General features: G+C 40.7%; 1 protein-coding gene across 7 annotated transcripts in view; it reads left to right on the top strand.

Annotated features, from left to right (window-relative positions):
- Window positions 1-13,727, top strand: part of LOC149205187 (Peptidase M50 family protein) — a 118,992-nt gene that overhangs the window by 68,457 nt on the left and 36,808 nt on the right. For 3 of the 7 annotated variants that reach the window (XM_089394939.1, XM_089394940.1, XM_089394944.1), the window contains 3 exons: window positions 10,267-10,365; window positions 10,523-10,626; window positions 10,758-10,809. The exons of 1 other annotated variant lie outside the window; for it this stretch is intronic. In XM_089394939.1, the coding sequence (XP_089251065.1) occupies window positions 10,267-10,365; window positions 10,523-10,626; window positions 10,758-10,809 (255 nt within the window). The remainder of the gene's footprint in view (window positions 1-10,266; window positions 10,366-10,522; window positions 10,627-10,757; window positions 10,810-13,727) is intronic. 3 more of the 7 variants (XM_089394941.1, XM_089394945.1, XM_089394942.1) reach the window with 2 other exon arrangements.

Raw genomic sequence — 13,727 nt, 5'->3', positions numbered from 1 at the left:
CAACAGAGAATGCCCTTGGCAATAGTACCTTTCAGTCTGAGACAAATGTCTTGGTTGAAACCCCAGATAAACCCTTCGGCAGTTCCTCAACTCCAATCTGTCCCAGAAACCCCAGCGTCTGCCTTTATCTTTATCTGCCCAGCGCTGGCCTTGCGTCACCCTGAATAGGCCTGTGTTAGCCTCAGGAGGCCCTGCGTCAGCCTTCTGGCCCTCTGCGCCTCTCTGAAGCACTGCGCAGCTCCTGGTTGCCTCTGCGTGGCCCTGCGTGAGCCCTGCCTACTACTGCGTGACTCTCTCTAGCTCCTACGTTGGTCTCCTAGCACTATCTCTGCCTCTCTGTCTCTTTGTACTCACTGCCCCTCAGCTGCAACTCCGATCACTGATTCTATCTCTCTTAGCAAACCCCGCTCTAGAGAATAGAATGACTGATCATCTGGTGTACTCTCCAAGTGACCCTCAAGCCTCCTCTTATACTTTTCTCGTTGACATATCAATGACCGAGATTAAGTCCCTAATCAATGACTAAGATTAGATTTGGCTTGATCCATGTCTTTTGGACCATTCTAACACAATTTTATATTAATCCACATTAATATTTTAATTTCCCCAAGTTTAGACTTAGGGACTCCATTAAAAATATTAATTATTTTAATATTTCTCAAACTGTTTAGAATCTGCCCAAACCCTTTCTTGGTATTGGAGATCTCATGTGCCCCATCCTTTCCACCAAATTTCGTGGTTAGAGCACATCTGATGCTACCGCAAATCAACAAGGAGGTGGGCTGATTTGGAGTTGTAGTTCAAAAGAGCTACAGATGGGCAGGATCCTTGAGGATTCCACCTCTTGGATCAATACCTTGCTACAGGAGCCCAGTTTTGCAGTAGCAGGATGGACTAGTGTCAGATGGTGCCGAGGAGTGCCAGAGAGACAGTTGCAGTGGCTAGGAGCGCCAGATACTGAACAACACAGAGCAGAGTTGGCAACAATACAGATGGCACAGAGTAGAGGTCAACAACAACGCAGTGTACACTGTATTCAGAGGGTCAGTGCAGAGACTAGCAGCAGTCAGGCTTCAACATTCACGTGGTATCATACTGAACACAATTAGTTCAGTAATTTTGGATGTTTTTCCATTGCTGATGGAGTAGCAACAACAATTTGCAGTGTAGTGGCAGTGCTAGCAGTAGCACAGATGCAACACTTGAGAGGGAGCTGTAGTACAGATGTAGTGTTGACAGTGGCAGAGTCAGCAACAATACAGTTGTAGCAGCAACGCAGTAGTTGGTGGACAACATATCAGACATTAGCAGCGCAGAGGATGATGTTTCAAAGTTAGAGCAGTATGTAGCAACAGTATATTGCTAGAGCACATTCCTTGCTAAGAGGGAGTGTTGATTTGGGGCGGCATCGAATGTGCTCTAGGCCTCAAATTTTGTAGGGAGGCTTGGGCACATGTATTCCAAAGAACCCAGAAAGCATTTTGGGAAATTCCACCAAGAAATGATTTTATTAAAGTAATTAATATTTTTTAATGGGTCCCTAAGTCTAAACTTAGGAAAATTAAAATATTAATGGGTATTAATATAATCGTGGGTGTAACTTCTAGAAAAAGACGGAGATCCAGCCAAAATGATCTGAGCCTTTGATTAGGAGTTAATCTAGTTTGTTGGTTGTCCAACAAAAAGATATAAGAAGGGGCTTGAGGGTCATTTGGAAAACACACTGAGAGAGATCAAGAGATCGAATTTTTGAAGTGAGAAGTTCTCAAGAGGAAATTATGATCGAGTAGATTTCTTGTAGTTGAGGGGCAGAGATAGCATCCGGAGAGAGAGAGATTGTCTCAACTGAAGAATCATCAGCCGAGAGTGATCCAACAACTCTCACACAGAGGTTGACGCAAGGTCACGAAGGGCCACGCAGAGGCAGCGTAGAGGGTGAGAGAGAGTCCGAAATTTTGTTGGGCATAGTCCGTTTTAGAAGCTGGGAGCCGGGGTGTGAGACCGGGAGGTTGAGAGCAGAGACTCTGGGCAACAAATCGATCAGCTGGCTAGGTGACGTAGTGCCTAGAAGGGTTGACGCAAGCACTGCGTGAGGGCTCCGCAGGGCCTGCTAGAGGCACCTCATCCATTGTCCGGATAAGCCGGGATTTTTCTCAATGATTGTGTGAGGCAATCTCACAAATCTTTCTTCCAGTATTTCTCTCTGTAACTGAATAACCCGAGAGGTATTTAGAGATGTATTTAGAATTTTCTACTTCTTAATAATAAACCCTCAGAACTGCTGCATCGGTTTTCCTCCATTGGGTTTTTCTGGGGACATTTGTCCAAAAATAATCGTGTCTATTGTGTTGTATTTTCTTTCTTGCTCAGTGTCTTGTTTCCACTTATAATTTAATTAAGTGAAGGCTGCAGTAGTATTTACTTTGATATTTACTGTAGAACACAATAAATAACTTTTATAGATTAACAAATAGGAGAAGTAACATTAGTTTGCTGCAGTAGGGATTCCTGTTGTGGAATCTTCACAAGAGTGAGGCCTTAGCTCTTTTGGAAAAAAGCTCTTCCAGATGTAATCTCTTTAAGAATTAATATAATCGGTTGACTTACAAAAAAATAACATTGAATTAAGAGATAATTAATGCCAACATACATAAATACCTCAGTATGTGAGAAGAATGCTCACTTAATTTCCAATTTGATCACAACGTGGTTGATACCCAATAGTTATAACACTCAAGATTAACTATCTTCTAATTGGCCATTACTAATAATGTTATCAGTGACAGTAATATATTGATATTTATTTAGCCCTTATTTGGGTATGTGACAAGCCTAATAAAATGACATACTACCATCCAGAGTCAGTAGATACAAAGGAAAGTGCATTTAATCTAAGGACAAATCAATGCACCAAGGAGGAAGTCGGTGAAGGGATCAGAACTGAAATGATTCACCACCCCATAAAGAAAAATTGTGAACACCTAAAAAAGGCCCCAAGGTCTCATCTTAAGAGTGAAAACAGGTTGAAGAGAGATAACCTACAAGAAATTACAATTGTCTACCTAACGGAAGCAATGGTGAATGTCGCAAAGACTACTGGACAATGTGGGCTCCACTTGGAAAAGATAAATCCCACTCTTTCAGTCGTTCAGAATTGAAGACTATTGCTTCTATAATCGCAATTTTTTTCAGCTTATATTTGGAAGGATTTGTTTCTGGCATTGACTGCTGGGTAAGTCTGTTTGGAAGAAAACCTGTCATTTGTTGCTTTTATAACTGTTCATGGCAGCTTAGGGAGCGGCCAAAAACGTCTCTGTGAAGATAATTCCCATTTTTTGAGCTTCTCAGAATGCAGACTATTATGTCTATAGTCATTTATTTTGCAGCTTGTTTTCTGAAGGGATTGTTTCTGGCATTTACTTCTGGGCAGGTCTGTTTGGAAGAAACCTGTAATCTGAGTTCTTATAGCTATTCATGGCAGCTAGCTAGTGTGAAAAAAGTCTTTGTAGAGGCTGATTTATATGGTTGGTTCTGTTACCCACTTTTTGAAAAAAAAAAGATATGGGAGAAATTTTCTCCTCATTGGACAGCCAGCCAACAGCCATATATGATCAATACATAACATGATGCCAGGGTCCTCTACTTCTTGCTCCAGTCATATTTCTCTCTCCCATCCGGCATTCCTTCTTAAAGGAAGGTGGGTCATCCATCAGCAGGTACTTTAACCATTTTGTAATCATGTGCTTTCATTTAATGTTTTGGGCATCTAATATGGATCAATGGACAAACTGGATGATTGACTGATCTTGACTGTATTCTTGTTCCATTCCCCTGGGAGTTTAGCTTTGACTCTAGTCCAACGGGACCTCCTCTGGGGCCTTGGGGTTTTAGGAGGACACTAGTAAGGAGGCTTTGATGGAAGTAGTGTGTCTGTGATATTCCATACTTACCACTTTTCATCTTTCCCTGTATTCGTTCCATTCTTCGGGCTGGTTGTCATTGGTCATGGGGAAATGACACCCTTTCATCCTCATCCTTGAGACTACGCCGAATTTTTTTTCCATGGAGGTTGATGCATCTAAAAGAAAGGTAAAAGCATAAGAAAGTCACACTAAAGGAAAAAGATAAAATGCAAAAGATGGCTGGAACATTTAGTTAGCTCATGGGCAAAAGCCTAGCATGAGTTTTACCTCCCTCATTCAGCATCATCTAGTCCCTCGAGTACATGATACTTCATCTATTAAAAGGAACTCCTATATTGTCCCAACCCTAATGAGCAATACAATGACTCATCTTCAAGGGGTATCAAATGCAAAATCTCAAAGAAGCAAGTTTGGGCTCCTGAGCTATGCACCCAAATCAAAGCAAATCATAAAGAAGTAAAAGCGCACCAAAGGGATGAAAAAGCAGACTGAGGAAAGAAGTATCTCATGTCTCCACAATTGATCACTCCTTACATCTATACACTCAGGATATTCGACATCCATTAGCTAGTCACTTGGCCATGACCATCGTTTTAAAAGCTGGCCGGCTCGGAACCGACATAGCCGAGTTGGTCTGAGCCGGTAAAAAAATTTGCGACTCGGCAGAAGATCCGGTTCGGTCAGCCGAGTTAAGACTGACCCGCCCGAGTCATGGCATGACTCGGCCGGGTCAGTCTTAACTCGGCCGGATCTGTATCTACTCGGCCGGTCACTTCATGCAGCCAGTAAACTCCAAAAACAACTTCACTGCAGCTCTCATTCTCTCACAGCCATCTCATGCAACTCCAGCAGTGAGGAGTCTTGGGCAAGCATTGTAGCTGAGGAGCTTTTTTGGAGCAGCATTGATATAGTCAAAAAATGGCACCTAGAGTGAAAGATGCTGCTTGGGCATATGTTGAAATGGTTGATAGTCAAATGCATTGCAAATTTTGCCAAAGGAAAATTAAGGAAGGTCCTGGGGGCATTAATAGGCTGAAACAACACTTGGCGGGGATTAGAGGCCAAATTACTCCATGTACCTCACCAGAAATTGGGGAGATTAGGAAGGAATTGTTAGCCAACTTTGAGAAGTTTAAAGAAGATAAGGCTAGGCAAAAAGAGTTAGAGGCTGAAATTGGGAGGAAGAGGGAGATACAAAAAATGATGGCTACCAACCCCCATTATGATTTTGAGGGTTCTTCCTCTATCCCTCATACTGATGCATCCAACCCTTTTCGATATGTTCCTCCCTCTTTTGGTTCTATTCAAGATAAGGGAAAGGGTAGAATGAAAAAGGGTGATATGACTATCAAAAATTATTTCACTCCCTCCTCTCCATCAGATGCACATGGTCCTCAAGCTAGTAGAAGTCAAATGCAGCCCACTTTAGATGACCATTGGAAGAAAGAATTGAGGGAGACTGCTTGTGATTACATAACTAGATGGTGGTATGATGCTAATATCCCCTTGAATGCCTTCCCGTTCACCATATTATAAGCCTATGTTTGATGCCATACATGCTGCTGGAAAAGGCTTCAAAGGCCCTACTATGCATGAGCTAAGGGGGTATCATTTGCAGAAATAAATTGCCTCCATTAATGAGTATTTGAAAGATTTCAAGGACTCGTGGGCAAGAACAGGATGTACCATCATGTCAGATGGATGGACTGATCAAAGAAACCGTACCATCATAAACTTTCTTATCTTCTGCCCACGGGGAACCATGTTTTTAAAATCAGTTGATGCATCTGATAAGGTAAAAGATGGGCAATTGTTGTTTCAGCTATTGGATCAGGTTGTTGAGGAGGTGGGGGTGGCTAATGTTGTTCAAGTCATCACAGATAATGCCTCTAACTATGTTCTTGCTGGTAAACTGTTAGAGGAAAAACACAAGACCATCTTTTGGACCCCATGTGCTGCACATTGCATAGACCTCATGCTTGAGGATATTGGAAAATTAGATTGGGTCAAAAACACTGTAGATCATGCCAAAAGCATAACAAAATTTATCTACAATCATTCATGGATTTTGAGCCTCATGAGGAAACACACTGGGGGCAGGGATATTATTAGGCTTGCCATCACTAGATTTGCTACTCATTTTTTGACATTGCAATCTATGCTTTCCCAAAATAGAAACTTGCAAAAGATGTTTTCCAGTGATGAATGGAATCAAAGCAATTGGTCTCATAAACTGGAAGGCAAATAATTGAAAAAGAAAGTTAATGAAGAAACTTTTTGGAGAAAGGCAACAAAGATTGTGAAGCTTGCTGAGCCACTGGTTAAGGTGTTGCGGTTGGTGGATGGGGAAAGATTTGCTATGGGCTTCATTTATGAGGCTATGGATCAAGCAAAGGAGCAAATAAAGAGGGTACAGAGGGATAGAGTGGCTAAGTATGGGCCCATTTGGGCAATCATTGATGAAAGATGGAACAATCAACTCCATTGCCCTATACATGCAGCTGGGTATATGCAGCTGGGTATTTTTTGAACCCACGGTATCATTATAAAGCTAAGGAGTCAGGAGCTTTGAGGGGGGAGATCAGAGATGGACTGATTCACTGAATTGGTTGCATGATCCCATTGGAGTCTGATCAGTTGGAGATACACCGACAGGTCACGACCTTCAGCAATGCTTCAGGTACCTTTGGGAAGAACCTAGCAAAGATTGCAAGAGAAGTAGATGAGCCAGGTAAACAAAAATTTCAATTTTCAAATTCTTAATAGTTTTACTTTTTTTAAATTTTGTTAAATCGTTTATAATTTGAAAGTTGGATATAATTTGTAATTTTGTTGAGTTGACTCATTACGCTCCTATCTTTTTTGCAGCACAATGGTGGGAGGCTTTTGGTGGCCATTGTCCTGAATTGCAGAAGTTTGCAATTCGTATTTTGAGTCAATCTTGCAGTGCTACTGGGTGTGAGCGCAATTGGTCTGTCTTTGAGAGGATTCACACAAAGAAGAGAAACTGTTTGGATAAAAAACGGTTAAATGATCTAGTCTATGTCCAATACAACCTCCGACTCAGATGAAACCAATCGCTGAACAAAAAACCTGATTCAGATCCCATTGTGTTGGAAGACATTGATCCAACATCAGATTAGGTAGTGGAGAGTCATCCAACAGAGTTTGATCCTGATGAGGATCTTGATTTAGATTTAGATAGGGAGGCATCACTCGAACATGATGTTCAGTTGAATGCAGATCTCGATCCGCCTGTACTACCAGCCTCAACCTCACAACTAGCAAGGACTCTAGTTGCAGGCGCTTCCTCTGCTCAGCCGCGACAAAAGCGCAACCGCATATCTTCTCTATCACAGCTTGCATCTACTGCACAGCCTGCTAGTGTTACCACTTCTACAGTTGTAGTTGGAGATGATGATGATGATGAGGAGCCATGGGCCCCCCTGTCTGACTCTGATGATGATCCAGAGATTGATACACATGATCTTGGCTCCTCTGGCAGTAGCTACTAGGCAGTAGTACTGGTCACAATTTACTTTTGTTGTAGAGGCCATTTCTAGCCTCGTTGGCTATGTGTTTTTTGTTTTGAATCTTTGATCATGTATTGCCATTGGACAGTGCACTGGGTGCCATTTTGATATAATGGATATATTCATGAGCCTACTTTGGTCATATGTTGTGTTCCATCTATATTATAATGCTGTGCGTTTGGAAACATGAATGAAAATCTTTAAAATTATGTTTTTTTATTAAAAAAATAAATATTTAATGTATTTTTTACAACGACCGAGTCATTGAAATTGAGCCGGCCGAGTCGATAACGAGTCGGAGTCGGAGTCGACCCTCGGCCGAGTCGGAGTTTTAAAACATTGGCCATGACACCTTGCCCTGGAATCATTCCCACTTCACTGCCACTATTCTTATGCACAACTATGAATTGATGGGCTAACTTGAAACTTGTCACTTCCCCTTGGGGGCTGGAAACACCTAATAGTTTTATCGATGTAACCATCCCCTACATAAAGAGGTAACTTGTTTAGATGACTTGATCTAGTTAGACATTTGAAGGTGAGCCTTGTGTGAAGTATTATTGTGCCCCCAACATTGGGTATTATCTACTATGATGCATTTATGGTTATTGTCCCTAATGATTGGTGATTTTCACTTGATCTTGAGGGGGTGGTATTGTCACAACAAAAAAGGCCTTTAGAGATATGATTATCACTCCATTCAACAACATACTAGAGGTCATTTTACACTCCAGAGAGCATATGACCTCATAATTTCCCCCCAGAGTAGAGCATTGGGCTACTTGATGACTCCACATGGTGCTTGACACTCCGAGGTATCCCCAGATGATGAAACACCGAGCTTGTGAAGCTTGGTGTTGGAGATATTGATGATGTGTCAATGGACCTAGGATGCCCTCAGGTTGGCCTTGACACTTTTTGAAGGATGTTACTTGTTCCGAAGCTTGGATGATGATGGGATTCTTGAGATGATAGGGGAGAGCTTTGGCATCACTTTTTAGCCCCAATGCTTGAGTAGGAGAGTGCCATGTCACCCCTCTTTCCCTTTAGAGGATGACATTGGGCACCATGGTGATGACGTCTTGGTTTGGAGGCATTTTGAGACATTCCCATGGACATGGAGCTAATCGTAGAGTATGGAGCACTCATTAGCCCAGTTGGCACTTGCTTGTGGCATTTAGAGCTCATTTGGAGGATGATGTCATAGTGGAGGACATCTTTCTCCCAAACATGTGGGCATTTATGGCATTTTATGTTATGTTTTTGAGCTATGAGGTTGGCTTGTAACCTCTCTCTTGTAGAACACTCAAACTAAACTTGTAATTAGGGCTTGTTACTTGTATTATTGTAGAAATGAGTGGGATAAGTCTCATATAAATAGAGACTCCCCTCATTTCATTTTCATCATCACACATTCTATTCATTTCCTCTTTGAGAGAGTGCGAGCTAGTCTTTTTCGCTACAATGGGCAAGATGTGATCTTTTGCATGGAGACGTTATTATGGGATTGAAAATGTGCTTTTTTTGGAGGATTTTGTATGTTGATTGCGTTATCATTGATATTTTGCATATTGAATGTATGAAGTAGGGTTTCTATTGTGCCATGACTAAACATTTTATTTATGTTGAATCTTACTACATTATTGCATGCAAAATTGTTCTCCTTAAGGCCTATAGGGAAACTCTAAATGTGCATTCCCTATATTTAATTTCTCCCCTCACAAGAATAATAGTTAGGGTTTTAAAATTGGATGCCCTAGCCATCCACCCTTACTTCATTAACGTCTTTCCTTTGAAATTTAGCCCTAAAAGACTCCATTAAATGCTAGCAGGATAAGGCACTAATGATTGGTGTGTTGATCATCCATAATCTTTATTAAATGTCATCTTTCTTCTCCCATTCTTAGATGTCTAGGTTTAGCCACTAGGACTTTTAGGGCAGATTTATGCATAAAGTGAATTTTGTGTGGATGTTTGTGGCTTATAAATTAGGAATTGCATCTATAAATCATTTAAAGGCAAAATCTGGCATATTGCATTTTTAAACATTCCTATTTAGGGCTGATGTCATTCATCTTTTACTGTTTAATGCATACCTAACAGCCATAAAATTAAATTTTCTACTCTAACCCTAGTCTCTATTGGAAGGCCTTTGTTCCCTTGTGATTATCATTTGAAGGCCTTTTCATTGGCTGCTATATGACATTGTGCACCTTATTGTTGCAAATCAATCAGACCCTAACTTATAGCAGCCTTATCTTTGGTCTAAGCATAGAACCCTAATATAGAACATTTAGGCCTTTTTAGGCCTTGTGGGTACTCTAGACCATATAGTATTCCTCTTATTAAGCAATAGCATTACCGTTAGGTGATCTAGGAAAGCCTCCCTTGCGGTTGAATACCACTAAAGAGCAAGAGAAAGATTCCTGAGGTGACAGTGGCAACACTTTCTCTTGTTTCCATAAGGTGTGGCCCTGCCTAATGAGGCTTTGCACCAGGCCTGTTAGATTTTGCAGAAACAGGTCCATTAATGGTAGTGAAGATAATTCTAACATATAGCCTTTGCTTATTTGATTAGACAGACAAAAGACTAGGACTTCTGTTCATTGGCTTGAGGGAAACATCTTTAGGATGGCACTAATGCGCTGCTTTTAAAAAATGTCTTTTGGATAGAGTTTTGCTAGTAACAATGTGTTCATTACCTTTGATGTTTTAGCTTGGGAAGAAAATTGAGAAAATAAAGTCTCTGTATGCAAATATCTTTACATTTGCTTGGCACGTTTTTACCTTTTGTTCTTTATGGTTTGCAGATTCTTTTATGGGAGTCAAGCTGGCTTGTAGCTTCAAATGAAGAAAGAAATTCCATGATGGGAAAGTCAAAGGAGTCATTATATGCAGCTACTCCAGTGGTTGGTGGCATAACTATACAATGTTCTTAGCAGTTACTTACTCTTATCCTAGGCAGTAATGTTTTTGGTTTAAGAAATACATCAGGTAGAGCAATTAAATTGAAGGGAAGATGGTTGAACCTTGAACTTTTTCTTCGAAATTTTTTCTGGATGCTAGGTTCCTGGTATAAGCGTTCCCTTAAGAGACATTGGGTATATGTCCATTGGAACTTTACTCTCTGTAGGAGCTCATGAGTTTGGTCATGCGCTTGCAGCTGCAAGGTTTGTAACTTTGTTGTTTGAAGTTCTTCAATCATTCTGGCATGCGTTAAATTGTGAAGAAAACAGGGGAATGTTTTGGTAATACAGCCACATTTATACTTGAGTACAAATTTCCTTTCTCCTTGTATCAGATTCCTAATTTTTAAAGGGATACATGCTGAAGGTGTCTGCAATTATGTTCTTGTATGTCACATCTTATTTACTTGTAGTTGTGGTAGTCACCTTAGTGTAAAATATTTGCAAACTCGTAGGAATTGTACATGATTAGCCTGGATATAATATTACAACCTTTGACCAGCAGAGATACATGATATTTTGTTACAAAAACTGCTGATTTATCAGCAAAATCATGATCTTTTTCTGATGTATCAAAAATAAAAATTGTCGTCTGCTGATTTTTAAAATTTAATATATTTTGCATTTTCTAAGTTTTTTGTTTTTTGCTGAATTTGCTGATGTCTTGAGTTCATGAAACCTGGCGATTTTTTTGCCAATGCAGTGGCCGATGTTTGCATCATTAATCCTGGAACTCACTTCCTATTGCCAGAAATGCCAGGTGAAATAAAATTACAACCTGATATGCTGATTTCTGGCAACATGATTTTTCTGTAAATGGTAGAGGGAAGCCAGTTATAGAGCTCTCTGTTAAAATGCTGGGGATACTGAAAAAGAAGGGATCTCTCGTAGCCACATTAAATACAAAAGTGGAAATAGAGGAGGAAGAAAAAGAAGTCCCTGTTGTACCAGCAACCAAAGAGAAGTAGCTAACTTTGACAATGTGCACAAGTGGGGTGAGATGACCCACTGTGTAACTCTTGGAGGGGGTTGAAAATGATCCGCCAAGACTCTCAATGGAAGAGCCTGGTGAGGAAAGCCCTAAAGGGTAGGGGCAACTGAACTGTGCTGAGAAAGGGTACTCCTCAAAATCATTGCTGGGGTGGGCTTTCTGGGTTTGTTAGTTGAAGATTGAGAGGAGGTTATGGTCTAACTGATTTGGTGTCACATGTGTTGTGGATTTTCCTTGCTGCTTGCTGCCACCAGTAGACGGGATAAAAGGGGAAAAGGAAGTTATCTGTGTGATTCAGTCTATCCTAGGAGGCCTCTGTAAGATTTGTGCCTTATGCCCTGACCCCTCCCTCATAAACAAAGCCAGGCATCTCTGCTTTGGATAGAAGAAGAAGGTAGAGAGGGAACACTGTGAGTTTTAAGTAGAGTGAATCTGATCTTGTAATAAATGGGACACCTAAAGATGAGGTGCTTCTTCGAGTGAATCTTCTACGATTGGTACAATTGACAAATCCTCTCTAACCATGGGAATCAAAGTAGGGAAACACAACAAATAGTTTGTAAACCACAGTGGCAGGACATGGATTAGAGATTTACCTCTTCTAGGTTGAACCAAACCGTGGCCCATTTCAACTACCTCTTCTTGACAACCTGGTATGGAGCATAGGTCTGTTGCCTCAATTGCGATTTGGAATTTGTGGTGGCTCCCTTTTCTTTTGTAATTATGGCAGAGATCTTTGAAACTTCTGTGTCTATATTTGTTAGGCCTCCTGTCTCCTCTTGGCCTCTCCTTCTTGGTGGTTGAGCAACCTCTCTGAGATCCATGAAAGGCTACCATTCCAAGTCACAAGACATCCACCATCAGATCAGCAGACGAGCCGAAACTAGGTGGCTTTAGAGTCAGGCTTTCCCCACCAAGCACACCACTTCCCAGGTTCAACTAAGTAGCTAGCTTTTTATCAGGTGATTCTTCCTTATGACCTTGAGGAGATCTAGAATCCCTCACTCTCGTGCTCTCCCTAGGATCATATAGTTGGCCCCTCTTATCCCTTGTTATTTCTTGGAAGATTTCATCTACTACTAGTGGTACATTGACCCTTTCACAATGTTTGATGACTGGCGATGAGCTTGTTCCTAGGTCCCTTCACTTGTCCCGAGTTGCCAACTGCAATGGGCCTTGACATACTCTCTTTCTTTTGTTTAACATCATATTTTTAGTGGTTAGAATTACCAGGGCACTTGCACTTTTTTATATACTTCTTTTGGCTAGATATTTAGCTCTTACCTAGACACTAAGTTCTCTATCATTATGGTTTCATTATCAATCTAGGAGTTACCGTCGCACTCCCACATTGTATCTATAGTAGTTGTACCTTCTAGTACCATTGGGCTACTTTTGTGCTCATTTATTGGACAATAATAAAATTATCTTATCTATCTTATATATGGATACAATTCATAGATTTGACATAATTTGCTTCATGGAAACACATGAAACCAATGTAACACCACTTCCTTCTTTTTAAGGACATTCTTGGATCTTAGTTGATAGACTAGAGCTTCATCATGAGACTAAAGGTTTAGGTGGAGTTGCATGTGTACTCAGGAGCAATTGATCTTCTACATCATGCTAGTAGGGTTTGACATATGGGTTAGGTTCATTTGGGTTTCCTTGGAAAGGGAGACTAGAGCTTCTTCACGGGACTAACGGTTTAGGTGTAGTTGCATGTGTACTGAAGGAGCAATCAACACCCTCCATCATGCTATTAGGGTTTGACTTATATCTTAGTTTCATTAGAAAGGAAACCTCTCTTGAAGAAATTGTTTACATCAACATGCTAGTTACACCTTGTTTTTGTTGATTTTTCACAGGGTCTTCTATACTGATAATTACTTCTAATGATTTAGTTCTTTTTCACATTCTTATCGATTATTTCATCATTAAGCAATTACACAAAAGACATCAACAATATCATATTTTTGACAGTAAAATCATGAAGAGACAGCCACATAAAGAACACAAGAGTTTACCCTAGGAAAACCCACATGGGGGAAAACCCAACAGCCTTTTCCTTCGGGAAACTAACAAGCTCAACAGAGATGCGTCAGTGAAATATATGGTCAAACAGACCAATAACATAGCTAGGTCAAACCTGGTCCAACTCCATCCTAGTTAAGTCACAAGTTTTTCCACAGAGGTGATAATCTAGGTCTGCCACAGTTCGGTCTGCTTCAGATCAGGTTCAGTCAGCTTCTTTGGCACAAAGATTCATCTTACTTTAGCACAGAGATTTGACCTTTTTTTTCACAGAGAT

This window comes from Pinus tabuliformis, chromosome 1_2 (assembly GCF_031772625.1).
Source record: "Pinus tabuliformis cultivar Carrire ecotype Pingquan chromosome 1_2, CPIR1, whole genome shotgun sequence".
Classification (NCBI taxonomy): domain Eukaryota; kingdom Viridiplantae; phylum Streptophyta; class Pinopsida; order Pinales; family Pinaceae; genus Pinus; species Pinus tabuliformis.
Note: the sequence above shows the minus strand (reverse complement) of the source record. Positions and strands in the feature narration are given on the sequence as shown.